The 18,832-nt window shown below is 39.3% G+C and overlaps 1 protein-coding gene across 1 annotated transcript in view; it reads right to left on the reverse strand.

Annotated features, from left to right (window-relative positions):
• Positions 1-18,832, reverse strand: part of col4a6 (collagen, type IV, alpha 6) — a 171,617-nt gene that overhangs the window by 76,918 nt on the left and 75,867 nt on the right. Inside the window, 1 exon segment of the mRNA XM_037759416.1 lies at positions 2,700-2,777. Within this exon segment, the coding sequence (XP_037615344.1) occupies positions 2,700-2,777 (78 nt within the window).

Here is an 18,832-nt window from a genome sequence, read left to right on the forward strand (position 1 = left end):
GTGAAACCCGTAAATATTCTTTCTGACTATTCATAACATAAAGAGAAACCCCCTCCACTTATACATTTTCAGCCCTCACCCCGTCGACCTGATGATGCTGAAGCACTCATTAGAGTCATGTTAATGTGCAGGAATTTATATGAAGCCAGCAACTTTCCTCTTAACTGTCACTCAGAGTCGTAAATCAGACAGCAGAGCTGCTCTGTTTGTGGCTACTAAAGCGTAAACAGCAGGCAGGTGAAAGTACATCTATATACTGATATAAGTACGTTTAAAATACGTGCATTCAGAGCCAACCACTCACAGAGATCATTGGTAGCAGATGACAGTTAATGTTGCTTTCATGGTAGCAAATCATGACAAGAAAATTAGTTCCTCGCCTAAAGACACTGTTTTGTTTTCGTTTGATTCTTCGCCTAGGAGGAATCTCAATATATAGATAAGGACTGTTGGAACATGTAGAACACAGACCGACACAGAGCTCACTTTGATATGTGTCAACTACTGACGATGTCTGTGGCTGTTGATGTGTGTATAGCCGTGCGATGGAAAGAGATAACAAATTAAAATTGGAGCCCCCGAGGTCATCGTTTCTTAACGAAGTGAAGGCAATTTACTGGTTTCCCACAAGTTAATTTCCCCAAACAACTCACCTCAACTGACATAAATCACTGCAACAAATAAATAACAAACTACGAACCTTTACTATAAATATGAGCTACATCATCTGAACAGGTAATCTGCTATGATGGATAATTAAAATATGAAGATGATGGATTTATGTAGTCTTTCTTTATGCTCATACATTTATTTATGCTTATACAATATGCTGCAAAGTTTCAGGAGTGTTTGACCAAAGTTTGTTGAAAAAAAGTGCACTTTTGTAAAGTTTTGCTGCATGAAGCCACACTTTGAATGCACGACTTTTACTTGTAACAGAGTATTTCTACACTGTGGTACTACTACTTTTACATAAGTAAAAGATCTGAGTACTTCTTCCACAACTGCAAGGAAATGTGAATACTGCAACATAATATCACAGTGTTAACTAAAATTTTATCACTTTTATGACCAACCAGGTTGAGGATTGCCCCAATCTGATTTAAAGGGGACATATCGTGATCATTTTCAGGTTCATACTTGTATTTTGTGTTTCTAATAGAACATGTTTACATGCTGTGATGTTCAAAAAACACATTATTTTCCTTATACTGTCTGCCTGAATATACCTGTATTTACCCTCTGTCTGAAACGCTTTTTAGCACATTTCAATGGAATTGCAACGGAATTGCGTTGCTAGGCAACAGTTTGGGTCCATGTTTACTTTCTGTCAGCTGATGTTATTCACATACACTGCAACAGGAAATAAACTGGGACACATTTAGAATGTTTACGTTTAAAACCGTGAAAACGGTCTTAATATTGTATATTTGTGACATCACAAATGCGGCTTGTTTCAAACGCAGAATTTCTGAATACGGGCTGTGTGTGTTTCTTCGTATATTGAGCGTTTTGATAGTTTACCAGTATTTATATAGCACTTAAACCTGCTTTATAATGTAAAAGACATGAAAATCTCGCTTTTTACAATACAGGACCTTTAAAGGAACCAAATCTACACATGAACATGATTAAGTGTCTTCATATCTGAGAGAAAACGGAACATCTCTTTGTGTCTGTTTGGAAAAGGAGCTAAAATGGCGTTACTTTGTGACAAATATCAACAGTGGAGAAGCCGTAAAATGGTAGCTAATGAAGACAAAACATTTGTATCTTGCATTCAGGGTCTGAAATTAGCACCCGCCACCCGCTAAATGTGGGTAAATAGTTGGCAGTGGCGGGTGAAATCATCAGGACACCCGCCACTTTGGCAGACAGGGAAAATGCTAGTGATGGGAAAAGAGAACCGTAGTTGTCTGCTTTCTTGGCATCTCATGCCTCCGTCACTATCGTCTCCTCTTATTGGTGCTTTCTGACAGTTACTCATGCACAATGACGCGTAAGCACGCTGTATTGGAACCAGAGACACGGCGGAGAGAAAAAAAAGTGGTCAAAAGCATTGCACTACTAAACCTGAGGGGGTGCACTATTTATATTCCCTGATAATGCGACACTGTGGGCAGCACAGTCCTGCTTGGATAAATAGTTGAGCTACTAACGTTAACGGAGGTGCCATTGAGTTATTATTATAAGACGTTCAGGCTCTGCTCAGGAAAAAGGACTAATGGGCGAAGGTAAATTACAACGTTATCATGATGTGTTCAAATGTAATCTCGTAAAATTAAGTTTTTAGCAAGAAACTTGAATAAATCCAGTTGTTTGAAGATGTTTTCACAACAATATTAAATAGATATTACTGAAGGAATTATGACCTGTTTAACTTCACACCAACTTACCAAGATTTTTTTTTAATCAAAGCAAATATTTAAATAATTATAATCATTTCAATTGTGTGTTTTTATGCAAACAACCACTATAGATGACAATAACATAATACAGTACAGTACTGTGTACAGAAACCTCCTCACCCAAAAAATGGCAGGAAGTGAAAAAAGTTCATTTCAGATCCTGCTTGTAGGTCTACTGAGTTTTCTGAATTCTGGTGTAGAAAATTGCAACTGTGTTCCAGCATGTCAACTGTACGTGTAAATGTTGACATGCTGGAAATGGGTTTTACTGTACAAGACGACATGACTCACCCTGCTGCCTTTCTCTGGGTTGCACCTGCATCCTTCGCCACAGTCCCGGCCTGCACACGGCTCGTTGAAATCGGTACCCTGCACAAACAAGAAGAAGACAGACATTACAAACAATGCTTTGGAAATATATCAGGTGAATTCTTGTTCAAAACCAGACATTTTGGTGCTTGAATGCCACACTTCACCAACTAAAAACAACAGCAGGATGTAATGTAAGTCTTTGTTAAATCCCCTCATTAATGAAAAGAACAAATCAAACAAAAGAGACAGAAAACGAGCCCATGAGTCATGTGGACACGAGGAAAAGTTGCATCAGCGCGAAGTTGGCAGATTTACAGGGATTTAAAAAGGATTTAGGAAAGGATCTGGATCATGAGCATAATTCTTTAAAAGGCAGATCTAATTATGCATCAAACATAACATGTACTATCAGGTTCACGTGTGTGTTTCAGCCTTTATTTGTGCCTTTCTTTTCTGGGGTTTCTGACTTGGTGTGTGTCCACGGCGGTCGGTTGCCTCCAGATCTTTTCATGATTAGTAACAGAGACACGAACCAGCTTTAACTACAACCAGAGTCAAGCCGCTAACCAAAGAATAGAGCCAGTGATAGCAGCAGCAGTGGCCCCGGGGAAGCCCTTTAGGACTCCACATGACCCCTTTCATAATGTTACTGTGACCTGGGGGACGCTTGTTTTCTCAGCCAGGGCAACCAGGAGTGAGGGGCTTCATCTTCGGTGAGGAAAAAGCATTTGGTATAAATAACCGAAAAAAACAGTCTGAAAAATAACAAAAAAAGTCAGAAAAAAAGTCAGAAAAATGTCTGAAAGAAGTAAAAATAAAATTATTTTTTATGGTCCCGATCAGGTGCCGGGTGGCCTGCCGACAATTTTCTAATTCACAATGAAAATAAATTGATTAACAATTGGACTTTTTTTTTGTACTTTGAATGTAAATAAGTTGCCAGAGTGCATTAAAAAGCATCAAAATAGACTAATAGAGTAGGGCTGAGAATCACCGGAGGCCCCTCGATACAATATCATCACAATACGATATCGTCACGATACGAAATCATCACGATACGATATCATCTCGATACGACATCATCACGATACGATATCATCACGATACGATATCATCACAATACGATATCATCACAATACGATAACATCGCAATTCTGATATCATCACAATACCATATCATCGCAATACCATATCATCGCAATACCATATCATCGCAATACCATGTCATCGCAATATGATATCGCAATACCATATCATCGCAATAGGATCATATCGATACGATATCATCACAATACCATATCATCACGATATCATCACGATACGATATCATCATAATACGATATCATCCCAATATGATATAATCACATTACGATATCATCACAATACCATATCATCATAATACGATGTCATCACAATAAGATATCATCACAATACGATATCATCACAATACGATATCATCATAATACGATATCATCACAATAAGATATCATCACAATACGATATCATCACAATACGATATCATCACAATATGATATCATCACAATACGACATCATCACAATACGATATCATTACAATACGATATCATCACAATACTAATACTTTCAGATGCGTTTCTTGATTAAAAAAGTAATTTTTCAAAAAGCATCCTGCCGGCTGCACATACTAAAACCTCCTTCCATCTCTGCAGGTTTGCATCCTCACACATCCCATAATATGCACACTAAACAAACTCAGCAAACACCATTTGTAGCTCCTAAACTCCAAGTGAACTACAGATTAACCTTTCTGTGTCCAGGGTGGCATTCCTGAGATATCTACCGAACATCACGCAGTGCTTTTAGAGGTTATAAGCAGCACACACAGAGAGCTTTTATAAGCTGACGTATGAGTGGCGTAAGCTCATATATATGAGCCTCTTAAAACGCCATCTATTCACTCGATGGACCACATGGTGAGCGGAGATATATGTGTATCTGTGTGTTTGTACATGTAAAATACTGTGTGTGAATCGAAACTTTAAATATAAATACATTATTAATTAATCACCTCCAACTGTCTCATATGAGCCCACAGTTTGGGGGTCTGTTTGGGGTCAAACTCAAAGGTCATGGCTGGCATTTCAATGTGATTAGTGGATGAAAAGGGTGCTGGCGGGGCGGAGAGACGTGGAGGAGAGGGGGTGTTGACCGGGGTGTGACTGAGGTTTCAGAGGACCGGGGGTGGATGAGGAGAGAGTGCAGGGTGTATTAGTTCATATGACCACAGTCTGTGAGTGTTCACATCCACAATAATCGAGGTCAAGGACCCTCCAGGACCCCCGTAAGTAGCCGTCAGCTGGTCTAGTCTGGGTCTCGGTCTAATATAATAAGAGCCTGGGGAAGACGGGGGTGAAGACGTTTGAGAAATATTCACTTAAAGAGGGTCAATAAGATGATGATTGATAGAACAACCCTGCTCAGTGGTGATTTATTTATTATGGGGGTGGACAAATATGCTGTTTTATGCAAATGTATGTATATATTTATTATTGCAAATCAATTAACAACACAAAACAATGACAGATATTGTCCAGAAACCCTCACAGGTACTGCATTTAGCATAAAACAATATGTTCCAATCATAACATGGCAAACTGCAGCCCAACAGGCAACAACAGCTGTCAGTGTGTCAGTGTGCTGACTTGACTATGACTTGCCCCAAACTGCATGTGATTATCATAAAGTGGGCATGTCTGTAAAGGGGAGACTCGTGGGTACCCATAGAACCCATTTACATTCACTGATCTGAAGGTCAGTGGTCAAGGGACTCCTTTGAAAATGGACATGCCAGTTTTTCCTTGCCAAATTTAAAAAACATGGGAAAACAGAAAATGGCAAAGGTAAAAGAGTGAAGGAACTACTCAAATTCTCTTACTTCTGAAGCTAAATAAACTCTTTAAAAAGCCTCTTGTATCAGTCACAAGGCTGAAAACAGGGCTGTTTTTCAGACTTTTTAGAGATACAGTACGTGGTTCTCACAGGACAGCGATGCTACAAACAGATTGATATGATGCATTGCTGTAGATTAAACTACCCAACAGTATATAAAGAAGTAAACATTACTAGCGCTGCCTCCTCTTCGTCTATTAGTCGACTAATTGCTCGTTTTGGTCTCAGTCAACTAAGATTTCTTTAGTCATTTAGTCGTTTTTAAAGGTCCCATATCATGCTCATTTTCAGGTTCATACTTGTATTTTGTGTTTCTACTAGAACATGTTTACATGCTGTAATGTTAAAAAAAAAAACGGTATTTTCCTTATACTGTCTGCTTGAATATACCTGTATTTACCCTCTGTCTGAAACGCTCCGTTTCAGTGCATTTCAACGGAATTGCAACAGGATTGCGTTGCCATGCAACAGTTTGGGTCCATGTTTACTTCCTGTCAGCTGATGTTATTTACATACACTGCAACCAGGAATAAACTGGGACGCATTTGGAATGTTAACGTTTAAAACTGCGTAATGGTCTAAATATTGCATATTTGTGAAATCACAAATGGACGGAAATCCTAACGGCTTGTTTCAAACACACTATTTCTGAATACGGGCTGTGTGTATTTATCTGTGGATTGAGCGCTTCGATACTTTCACAGTATTTATAAAGCACTTAAACCTGTTTTATAATATAAAAGACATGAATAATCTCACTTTTTACAATATGGGACTTTTAATGTGTTTTCTTGCTGAATAACTTATTTCCAAGAAACCTATGAGCACCTCTCTGGTAAACAACAGATTCAAAGTTGCGCCTTTGTGTGATTATTTTTACTAATCTGTTGATCAAATCAACTAATCGATTAGTCATGTGTTAGTCGACTAAGAATTTCTTTGGCCCTAATAATTAGCACAATCGTAAACATCTATAGCAGTAAAAATGCAATAATCCTGAGTATTTCTTCCACCACTGCTGCCAACTATTTGGCTACTATTACAACTCCTAACGTGGTGGAGAAGGAAGAGAAAAAGAGGAAAACACACAACAAGGAGAAAGCGAGCTTAGCACAAAGTAGGGAGAGTAGAGGGAGGGAGGGAGGACGAGAAGGAGGGGAAAGGTCAGTGGTGCTGGTCCTGCTTTCTTCCCTCTGATCTCCTCAACTCCTCTAATCACGATGACAGAAGGAGGGCAAGAGAGGGAGAAAGTGAGCAAGGGAAACGGTGAAATTCAGGCTAATGGAGGGAGCAAGAAAGGGAAAAAAGAGAGCGGGTAAAAGAAATGGAGGGTGAATGAAACTTTTGGCAAAGAGGCTAAAGAAGAAGATACTAAAAATAGACACAAAACGAGCAATTTGGCTCATTAACGGCACTCCAAATGAAGTCCAAAAAAGAACAACAAAGTGAATGAATTAGAAATGAGGAAAAAGAAGCAGAGAATGACAAGCTGGAAGTCTCTATATCACGTTACTCTTATTATTTTTGCTCTATTATCCTCCTTTTGTTAAAGCATGAATACCTCCTCAGGTATTATCCAATCAGAGCGGACTCCCTCAGATTGTTATTGGCCCTGTAGACGCATTGTACTGGGATATAATCCAGCCTCTACCTGATTCGCTGTGTCCACACCCAGAGTTAAAAGTGAAGGATGATATGGGCAAACAGATGCAGAGCCAGCGCCCGAGGGAGAACTCTCAACCCCTCAGAGAGGAGGAGGTGTGGAATAAAGAATCATTAGAAGTAAATAAACGCACGAGGAGCGGGACACGTGAAGATGCGTAGACGCAGGTAATGCCGTACACACAATCTATATACTTCGTCCCTAAACTTAACGCCAAGATTAACATTAGAGAACAAAGACATATGAGGACAATGAGCTGACACCTGGTTTAACAATATGAAAGACACTTGATCATCTCATCTTCTTACGCCCACTGAAACACAACCTGTGCAACACGTTCTCACTCTCAACTATACTCGCCAAATACCAACGCTTGGTCAGCGGCCCTACGCTTCAAACGATGGCGCTCGATACAAGATACATGCATACAGTGTTTTTTTTTCAAAATACACTTCCGTGTTCACAGCAAATGGACAGTTTCCGCTCGTTACATGCATACGTTATTTTTTCAAAATAAAATTCCAACGTAGGTTTACTTAGTTTTTAGGTTTACTTAGTTAGTTATTCCCCATTTTTCGCCTACGAATGTAGGCGGGTGTCAATTTCTGCTCCAGTCTTTTCAAAATAAAACAACTTTGTTAGGTTTAGGAAAAGATTAACTTGGATAGGTTTAGGCAACAAAACTACTTAATTAGGTTTAGGACTAACTCCGGAAGTGGCGTAACTTAAGTACAGAAGTTACGTGACGAATACATGAACGTTGACTTCTGGTTTCACACGGGGTACGAACAGCGGCCTCTTGGACTAAAGTCCAGAGTTTTTTTGACCTCCTCCTCATGCAGCGTTTGTTGCTCTTCATACTTCCTGGTTCCCGATTACGTGCATTACATCCAAATTGATTTTGTGGGATATATATACGAATTACCGTGAATTACTAGCTACGAGCGGTGTTTGAGAACAGCCTGAACTATGTATGACACTGTGCGTACCCCTCTGGCGCCAGTTTTGGACGTGTCAAATTCCACTCGTTACATGCATAGTATCTTTCAAAATAAACTTCTGTGTTCACAGGAAACGTACTGTTTTCCGCTCATTACATGCATAGCGTCATTTTCAAAAGAAACTTCCGTGTTCACAGGAAACATACAGTGTTTTTTCAAAATAAACTTCCAACGTAGGTTTACTTACACAACAAAAACACTTGTTTAGGTTTAGGAAAAGATCGTGGTTTGGATTTAAATAAGTATGATTGTTGCATAAAATGAGTATGCTTTTTACATAACTGGCACTAGTTAAGTATGTACGTTACGTAGCTAAACTACGGTAAAATAAGTCAACGGTGACTTTGTTTCACGCGGGACATGAAGTTTATCTCCTGGGTGAAAGTCCTGTCTTTGTTTGACTCGTCCATCCTCTGCTTTCAGCCGCCCTGTGCAGACTCTCTCGCTCTTTATACTACGTCAGTTGTTCTGAGCGTATAATGCTGGCGCAGAAGGGTTTACATTGGAGATATCTGAAAGGCCGGTGCGTCTCATACAGATGCTATAGGGTGCCTCGGTGCCGCGGTATCAGACGCATATTTCACGAGGTGGGAGTGCTGTTGTGCCTTAATTATAAAAAAAATTTAATGACATTACTGTAACTAATGTGGTACAGCCCGACATATACATGACAACGTGTGTTTTGTAATTTGGGTGATCTGACACTTTAATGCTAAGGTTAGGTCTTAAGTTAAAGGAATGTAAATCTGCTACAGGGTTAGACATGTACAGATGAGGTTACAGCACTCCAGACAAAAGCTCCACGCTCATAATTTGCATACATTCACCGTTGTAACATGATGGAACAGGCACATTCCCGGTCGTCTGCGTGGATTCAACAGTGTATTCATTCTTTCTTCCACTCTGTCATCCCGGCATTTACACAGCTATGCGCCTTTAAGCTTTGGCTAATGTTCCCCGATCAATCTCCGCTTGTTTGCTCATACTGAGCAAACACTTTCATGTACGAGCGTCTAACCGAAACTTCTCTAAAAAGCCGTCTGCTCAAATCTCCCGCTGTTCACACACCCGAGAGTGGCAGCTCGCGGGTAGCGGCTGACGTCTGGACTTGCCTGGTTCATTCCTTCAGTATAGGGCTTGCTGATGTTATCCACATGAAGGTTGAGTCTAGGGTTACCCAGAAGTACAGCATAAACTGGCGTCTCTCGAGCTGTACGGCTGAGACAACAACAGCGTGATGTGACAGGACAGCCAGTTTGTTTGAAATAATGTGAGATAAAGCTTTGTGTGCTTTGTAAGTTGTAGAATTCCTGACTTTTAACATGACGGTGGTGGTTTAAAGGTCAGTGCTGTGATATTGGAGGAGTGTGTGATCCTCAGAATACCTTTCATTACGTATTAGCAGACTGCAATGCTAGTATGTATTAAATAAATAATATATGGCATCATAAAACACAATGAAATAGTTTTGATTTGCTGTTTTAACCCACTTGTATCAATTAGGTCTTCAAAGGATTATGTCTACATTTTGGGAAATATACTTTATATACTAGTTCCAGGAACTTTTGAACCAGAGAAACAACTAAAAGTTCCCAAAGCACCGGGAAGATTAGGCAAATTAGACCAATGACAGATGAAATAACACCCGGACATACATGTATAAGCCCCTTTTCGACCACAGAAACTTACTACGTAGGAACCTTTTGAGGAACTCATTACGTTTCGACCACAGGGACCAGGGTCCAAATTAAGTCCAAATTATTTTACCCCTCCAAAAAGCCCCTGGTCTGGTTGGTAGTACTTTTTAAAAAGTACAGGAACTTTCGGGATGGGGTTTGCAGGGATGACCATAGTTGTACATACTTAGCGGAAATGCAGACAACAAAGGGCTGAAGGAACCTTTTAGTTCCTCGAAAAAGTAGTCCCAGAACTAAAATGACCAGGAACTTCTTGGTGGAAAAGCGTCACTAGAAATATTCCATAGAAGCTAAATTTAGTCCTGGTTCCTCCAGTTCTTGGTCCGTGTTCATGCTGTGAAAGTGCCCTAATGCTTTCTTTCTTTCTTCTCAAATAGTTAGATGAAAAGATCGACACTTAGTCAGGACTCGGTTAGCTTAGCTTAGCATAAAGACTGGAAGCAGGAGGAAACAGCTAGCCTGGCTCTGTCCACCTCTAAACTCACTAATTAACACGTTATATCTTGCTTGTTTAATTTGTACAATAAACTGACGTGTAAAGGTGCTGGAAGGTAGACTGAGACCCAGCTAGCTGTTCCCCCCGCTTCCAGTCCTTATGCTATGCTAAGCTAACTGTCTACTGGCAGTGGCTTCATATTTACTGTGAAGACAATAAAAGTAAAAGAGCCAAGGTGATCTCCTCAAATTGTTTGTTTGGTTCAACCAACAGTCAAAGATATTTAGTTTACTATCTTATAAGACAAAGTAAAACAGCAAATACTCACAATTTTGGGGTTATTTTTGCTTGGTTAATAGCTCAGTTATGAAACTATTGGCAAATTCATTTACTTCTAATCAGTTAAACAACTTTTTGTATCAGCTCTGAGTATCTCTTTGTGTCACTTGTGTACGGGTGTTAAATGTGGAAACTTCTCTCTCCGGATGAAGTGATTTAATTAGAAAAAAGATAGGGAGTTAGCGTGAGCAGTGACATCCCTAGAAGGTTAAAAAAACAACAATCTACTTCAAGAATAAACCAATAGTTTCATTGAAGAGCGAACTCTGGGAACGCCTTGAATCCTAAAATTGACCCTTCACGCTTTCCATACTAAGTGATGTACAGGAATTTGTTTAATCCACCGCTTGTCAATCCGCATGTCATCACACGCTATCAACCAACTGGAGTGCAGAGTTTTCTCCAACACCTGCCAGTCAAAATGACATTGCACAATACAAACCAATGAATGCGCTGCTTACTCAAAGGAGGAGCCGCTGTCGGTTTTTAACAACAAAAACATGACTGAGATCACTGCTGAGTGACGGTGAAGGTTGGGGAAAAAATGGATTTGGAAATGAGCCTCTTTACATTTCACCTGAACCTGAACTTGAACCTGACGTTGAGGAATGACTTCAAGGGAGAAAACACACGAGGAATGGGAGGTTGTGACTGCTTATGCAAATAAAGAAAGGCAAAGGGGCAAAGAAAGAAAATGTGGAGATAAGACGAAGAAGTATTTTTCTTTATCTTCCCTGTTTTGTCTTCACTTTGTTTCCTTTCTTTTCTTTTCCTTTCCTCCCTCTCTCTTCTTCCTCCCCTCCCCGTCCCTCCTCTTCCTCTCTGGTCTCTGGTCCATCTGTGACCCTGACATCCACCACAGGAGACTACCCAGCTGTGTTTGGGCCTCCAGCGTTCCTCGTTTACTTCTGTTTACTCCACGCCGTGTGTGTGTAAGCAGTATGGACTGTACAAGTACGCACGACGTGCACGCTTTGTGTACTTGTACACAAGCTCATCTCTGTAATGTGTTCCCCCCCTGGACTGTGCAGGCCACCCAGCTGGAGTCAGGGTCATCTATAACTTGGCCAGACAGCGGAAATTTGTGGCGCTAGAACCGACCCAAACAGGACGTGGCACATAGCGGGCTGACACGGCCGACGGCTGCAGATGTTAATAAAGTAAACCGACGTTGTTGACTCTACAGGCAGAATGCATATACATCAGGAGAGGGACTTCACTTTTAAAACTCAATAAAAAAATAAGTTTTTGTGACGTAATAATTAAAAGAGCAGAATTTAAGTGCACGTAAATGCTCAAACTTGAATTTTCCAATGTTTTTATTCATCCTTAAAGGAATAGACCAGAATGTTTTTTCTTAAAATCATGTATACTTTTTAAACTTTTTGCAAATCATGTTGCTGTGTTTCAGCTTTTTGAATGTGTTTTTCTCATCTGCCATTGGCCTCCATTCACTTTTGGGTGCTTTCAAAATCAATTAGCAGATTTTCGGGAATTAATCCATCACGTTTATCATAAAATCTACATTTATTTTTGTCAAAATGACAGTTACAAGGTTATGCAGAGCAGACAAATCATTCCATATACAAATGTACAGTATTACCCTGCAAATAATAATGAAAATTAGCGCAAAATTAATGCAGAATTGATGGATGGAACACGACAAGTTTCCAGCGTCTCAACATTTGCAAATATTTAGCAGAAATCAACGTATCCTCATGTGCTTTGTATGATATCTTACAAAAAGTTATTTCTAATTTCCATGCGGTTTCCTACGAATGTCCAGCAACACGTGTCAATTTCCGCTCATTACATGCATACGGTCTTTTCAAAATAAACTTCTGTCTTCACAGGAAACAACTTGGTTAGGTTTAGGCAACAAAACTACTTAGTTAGGTTTAGGCAACAAAACCACTTGGTTAGGTTTAGGCAACAAAACCACTTGGTTAGGTTTAGGAAAAGATGGTGGTTTGGGTTGAAATAACTCCAGAAGTGGCGTAAATTAAATACAGAAGTTAGGTGAAAAATAAATCAACGTTGACTTCTGGTTTCACACGGGACACGAACACCGGTCTCCTGGACAAAAGTCTGGTGTTTTTTGACCCACCCATCCACCCCGACCTTCTCCCTAAGCAGCATTTGTCGCTCTTTATACTTCCGGGTTCGCAATTACGTGGATTACATCTGAATTGATCTCATGGGATATATATATATATATATATATATATATATAAGAATTACAGTGCATTACTTTTTGTATGTATAGCTATGAATGATGTATGAGAACAGCCTTAGTGGAAACCAATGGAAGTCTGAGAGGTAGGAAAATACCACATGTTGGACAAAAGGAAGGATACGTACACATGATTTGTTCCTAAAACTCTGATACGGACCTTGAAAAGAACAGTTAACAGTCATGCATTTTAAACACAGATGCATTTTGGGACTTAAGGCAGATAGTAAACAGTGAAATCTTCCTCTCTGCAATCTCTAATCCAGTTAAAACCGGATTAAAATGCTTTAATGTCACAAACTCTTAAATCCAAAATGTGCTGCGTAATGTGGCTTTCAAAATTCAAAGGCAGAGTCAAAGTACACTAAGATTAGTTAAACTAAGCTAAGCTAAGTTAAGCTCCTTCCAATATCTCCCCTGACACGGAGGACAGAGACAGAATAACAAAAAACAGCAACAAACTACCATCAGACCAGGTGATATATTGGACTTTTTATCCATGTAAATTTACTGGAAAACAAAAGTGAGCAATGAAAAATGGGCCTTCGGGAGTTTAACAGGCTGATGGATACTTACAATGATGAGATAGATCTGACACAACTATGGAGAAACACTTGACATTTCAAGCCTCCCAACACATCTCATCAATCACTTCGGACTGCTATCTTCCCACTAATCATCGTCTGTCTACGTGTTTGAAAACTTTCCAAAAAAGTTATCTATCTTTTTTTTTTCCAATGAGCCAATGATATCTCTGCATCTTCCAGAAAAAAAAGGTATATCAGGGATAGCGCTTCCAAACACTTGTGATACCAGAATGAAGCAATAATGTAAACTATCTGGCTCATTGACAGCTGAGACTGTAATATAAAAGTCTTTTAGAGTGTGTGTGTGTGTGTGTGTGTGTGTGTGTGTGTGTGTGTGTGTGTGCGTGTGTGCGTGTGTGTGTGTCAGATGAACGCCAACACAACATCTTCACTGATACTTTGACATGTAGCTGCAACGACACAAAATCCAGGAGACTTTGCTCTAAGAAAAACACAGGATGTTCTGCTGTGTTTTATATCATCATAAGTTGGATATCTTTGAGTGTTGGACGAAAACAAGTCATTTGAAGACGCCTGCCTGTGCGCCAAGAAATTGTGATGCACACTTTTTTTTACTATTTTCTGATCAATAGTACATGAACCTAAAAAAATTGCAAATTAATCAGTAATTAAAATACTCATTAGTTGCAGCCCTACAGTACATGAATACTCACAAGAGCTCACATGTAGTATATCAATACCAATATACAAATATACCAACAAAAAGTAAGTACATTTACTATTTTTACTAGTGTTACTTTATACTTCTACTTCCATTTCAGAGGGGAATATTGTACTCTTTTTTGGTCACTAGATACTTCCGAGATTCTGATTATTAATATAACAAATACATGTTGATCTAAAAGTAATTAAAACCTTTAGTAGCTACAACATTAGAGTGATGTACGAATTGATGCATCAATTCGTACATCACTTCATACTTCTGCTCCCACTACTTTTCAGAGGGGAATATTGTACTTTGTACTATTGCAACTATACAGCAGCGGAAAGTAAGTACATTGACTACCTTTTGCTAGTATTTAAATTTAATGTTATTTTTTACTTTTACTCCCACTACAATTCATAGGAAAATATTGTACTTTTAACTCCACAGAATATATTTGATGTAATAATAATCAGAATCAGAACCACTATGCAAATATACAGCGGTGGAAAGTAAGTACATTTACTCTATTTACTAGTATTTCAATTTTATGTTACTTTATACTTCTACTTCCACTACTGTATATTTCAAAGGAGAATATTGTACTTTTTACTCCACAAAATGTATTTTTGGTTAATAGTAACATATTCTGATTATTACCACAACAAATACATCTTGACGTATAAAAAGTACCTTTAAAAGCTGCAACATTAAAGTGATGTACAAATTGATGCATCCATAATTATAATCCAAAGATAAATGATATATTATTTTGAATGGGGCCATTCTGCACAGTGAGTACTTTCATCTTTGGTACTTTAAGTATGTTTTGATGCAAAATAATACAAAAGATCTGTAGTTCTTCCACCACTGCAAAAAGTCCTGCTTTTACTATTAAAGTAAAATACAGAAATATGATCACCAACTAGAAAGAAAAAGAAGCTTTTCAGAGTGATATATTATCAAATATAATCATATTAGATCAACATTTTTGATACATTAACATGTAAGCAGCATTTCACTATGCTGTTGAATAGCTAACATATTTTATAAGATCATCAATTGTGCTTGCTTGCACACATGCAAAAACTTGTATTCGTTGCTGCACACACACTGTCCTCTGGCAAAGGATTGTGCAGTCATGATAAAACAGAATCATGTCTATTAGACAGGATTAAGAGTCTACCTGCCTAGCCTTGTTGTCTCTCTCCCTTACACTCTTTTATCCAGTTTTTTAAAGAACAAAATGAACCCGGGGCGAGAGCGAGCGCACGCCGAAAAGGAGCTAAGCAACATGTTTCTGCTAATACCACCGGTACAGGTTTATGTAGTATGTCCTCAGGTTCTGCGCCTGGTATTTCAGCCCTGCCCAGGTCCTTAAGTGTATCTCTATAAGTAGATGTTATCAGTGAAAGGAGGATTGATCTGCAACCCCCATGATGAGCTGAAATATCTGCGATGCTTTCGTGATAACTGACTCTCAACCGTGCCTCGTCGTGCCTCTTTTAATGGGTGCTCGCCCCACCTTCATCAGGGATTCACAGTGTCTTTAAATGGCCTGTACCCCTGCAGGCTGTTCTCGTACACCTTTCATAACTATACCTATGAGAAGTAGTTTGTATGTAATCCACGTAATTGTGAACCAGGAAGTTTAAAGAGCGACAAAAGCAGCATAGGGAGGAGGTTAGGGTGCGTGGGTGGCTCAAAAAACACCAGACTTTCACCCAGGAGACCAGCGTTCATGTCCCGTGTGAAACCAGAAGTCAATAACTTATTTGTCACGTAACTTCCGTACTTAAGTTACATGACTACAGGATTTATTTTGACCCAAACCACCATCTTTTCCTAAACCTAATTAAGTAAACTAAACTAAATAGTTTTGTTGCCTAAACTTAACCAAGTAGTTTTGTTGCCTAAACCTAACTAAGTCATTTTGTTGCCTAAACCTAACTAAGTAGTTTTGTTCCCTTAACCTAACTAAGCAGTTTTGTTGTCTAAATGTAACCAAGTCGATCTTTCCTTATACCTAACCAAGTAGTTTTGTTGCCTAAACCTAACTAAGTTGTTTTGTTGCCTAAACTTAACTAAGTAGTTTTGTTGCCTAAACCTAACTACGTAATTGTGTTACCTAAATCTAACTAAGTAGGTTTTTTTTTGTCTAAACCTCTTTAAGTAGTTTTTTTGCCTAAACCTAACTAAGTAGTTTGTTGACTAAACCTAACTAAGTAGTTTTGTTGCCGAAACCTAACTCAGTAGTTTTGTTACCTAAACATTACTAAGTAGTCTTGTTGCCGAAACCTAACCAACTTGTTTCCAAGACAGAAGTATATTTTGAAAAGACTGGAGCAGAAATTGACGCGTGCGTAACGTGTTGCTGGACATTCGGAGGAAAACACACAAACAATGAGGAATAATTTTTTCGTAAGATATCATAGGAACCCTTGGCTGAGGATAAGTTGACCCCCAAACAGAATGCAGGTTACTTATTGGAAGTTTTTTCAGATTGTATTCTGAAAATTCAATCATATTTTCCTGCACACCTTGAAACAAAGTGCTGGATCCCCTCATAACAGCTCCATAATTAATGACTTCACCCCCTATGTGGACAGAAATACTGTTGCCCTGACAACCAACACCAGAGTGAGGGTCGTCACATGATCTGTTAAAGTTCACACACATACACACACACCCCCCGCCCCCCCCTTCTCTATCGGTATTCAGTTCTTCAGCCAAGATGTGGTCCGACAGTCCACATCGTCAGAATATGAGCTTCCGGTAGGCGTTTGGTTTCTCTGCAGCTATAAATCCACTCTGAGTGCACGACGGTGACATGAAAATAAACCCAAACTACCAAATATAGAACAGCGAGTCACTTTTAAAGTGCACGTAGGGTCAACGATCACTATAGAGGTCTGTTTGGTATCAGAAGAAACACCCTTTTTTAAACTTATATTAGACAAAAAGAGCAGAAAAGTTATAGATCTCAAAAGAAACAAACAAAAATCTGAATGGAAACACGAAGACAACCCCATAATTCTTTCAGTGCAAACGTAAAACTGGGATTCCCCGAGATTGCAAAGTTGTTTCCATTGTTTCAATAATCTCTCCCATTGCCGGTGGAAATGATTAATCATCATTTATACAACCTGTTGACACATAGATATATATATAATGTATCAGTACGTCCTCCACCTTTCAGCACAGACAGACACACTTCCAATGAACCCCCATAACTCAACGTGCCAATAAAAGCAGACGGCTGCCCACTGGCGAAAACCGGCACAAACAACCAGGAACAGGCAGTTTCATGCCAGCTCCATTATGTCATTCGACGGCAATAAAAAAAAAAAGAGCCCGAGACGTTTTATGCAGCAAAAGAATCTGCAGTCGACACAGACAGAGATAAAGGAGGAGACTCCGATCGGAGCCAAAACAAACCGCAAGCCGCTGTCCGGACAGGAGCGCAGACAAAGAGGGGGGAAGAACGCAGTGTGATCAATGGAGCAGATGAAATGTGTGTTTAGGTGTAAATCGGTCATAAATTACAACAACAGAACAGATGGGAAAGGAAGGATAGGCACGAAGGAATGATGAGGAGAGAGCAGTTGTCACCGCACTTTTTTGGCGACTCATGTTTGGACTTGTGAAATTATAGACACGGTAGAAAAATGTATGATGATTAAACTGAAAACAAAGCTGCTCTGACTTTGGTCTTGAAAGGGAGAAAAAATTTCCACAAGCTACACTTTGACTCTCCAGAAGTAGAGTAAAAAAACTTTGTTAGACAACTTTTGGTTAAAGATCATGGTTCAATTTATCCTCACACAACGGTTCGTATGATCTTACGAAAAGTCATACACGTAATCGTGAACCAGGAAGTATGTAGAGCGATAAACGCCACGTAGAGAGCAAGTCGGGGTGAATGGGAGGGTCAAAAAACACCAGACTTTCAGCCAGGAGACCGGTGTTCGTGCCCCATGTAAAAGCCAGAAGTCAACGTCGGTTTGTTTGTCACGGAACTTCCGTACTTAAGTTACGCCACTTCCGGTGCGGCATAACTTAACCATGATCTTTTCCTTAATCTAACTAAGTAGTTTTGTTGCCAAAACCTAACTAAGTAGTTTTGTTGACTAAATCTAACTAAGTAGTTTTGTTGACTAAACCTAACTAAGTAGTTTTGTTACCTAAACCTAACTAAGTAGTTTTGTTACCCGGAATACCCGCAATATATGCCATTTTATTGTGAAATTTGTATCATGATATAACACATTTTCTGGACGATAACTAGAAAGTAATGTCTAGTTTGTGTTTAATCTAATAAATCTAATGAAGTATAAACAGTGTATCGGTATCTCTGCCATCCCATCAATAAGAGCAGAGGCAGCAACTGTTCATCTTTCTTTATCTACATCTGTTAATTGTCTCGTTCTCTCTTGACAGTCGACACACAGCCAATGAGCTGCTGGACTGTTTCATTGTCAGCAGATGGATTTGAGCTTCTGCAAGTAAACATCCCGTTTCTGTTCCAGCATCTGGGTTTGGTTCGGTCCAACTCTCGTTGTGC

Source organism: Sebastes umbrosus, chromosome 22 (assembly GCF_015220745.1).
Source record: "Sebastes umbrosus isolate fSebUmb1 chromosome 22, fSebUmb1.pri, whole genome shotgun sequence".
Taxonomy (NCBI): Eukaryota; Metazoa; Chordata; class Actinopteri; order Perciformes; family Sebastidae; genus Sebastes; species Sebastes umbrosus.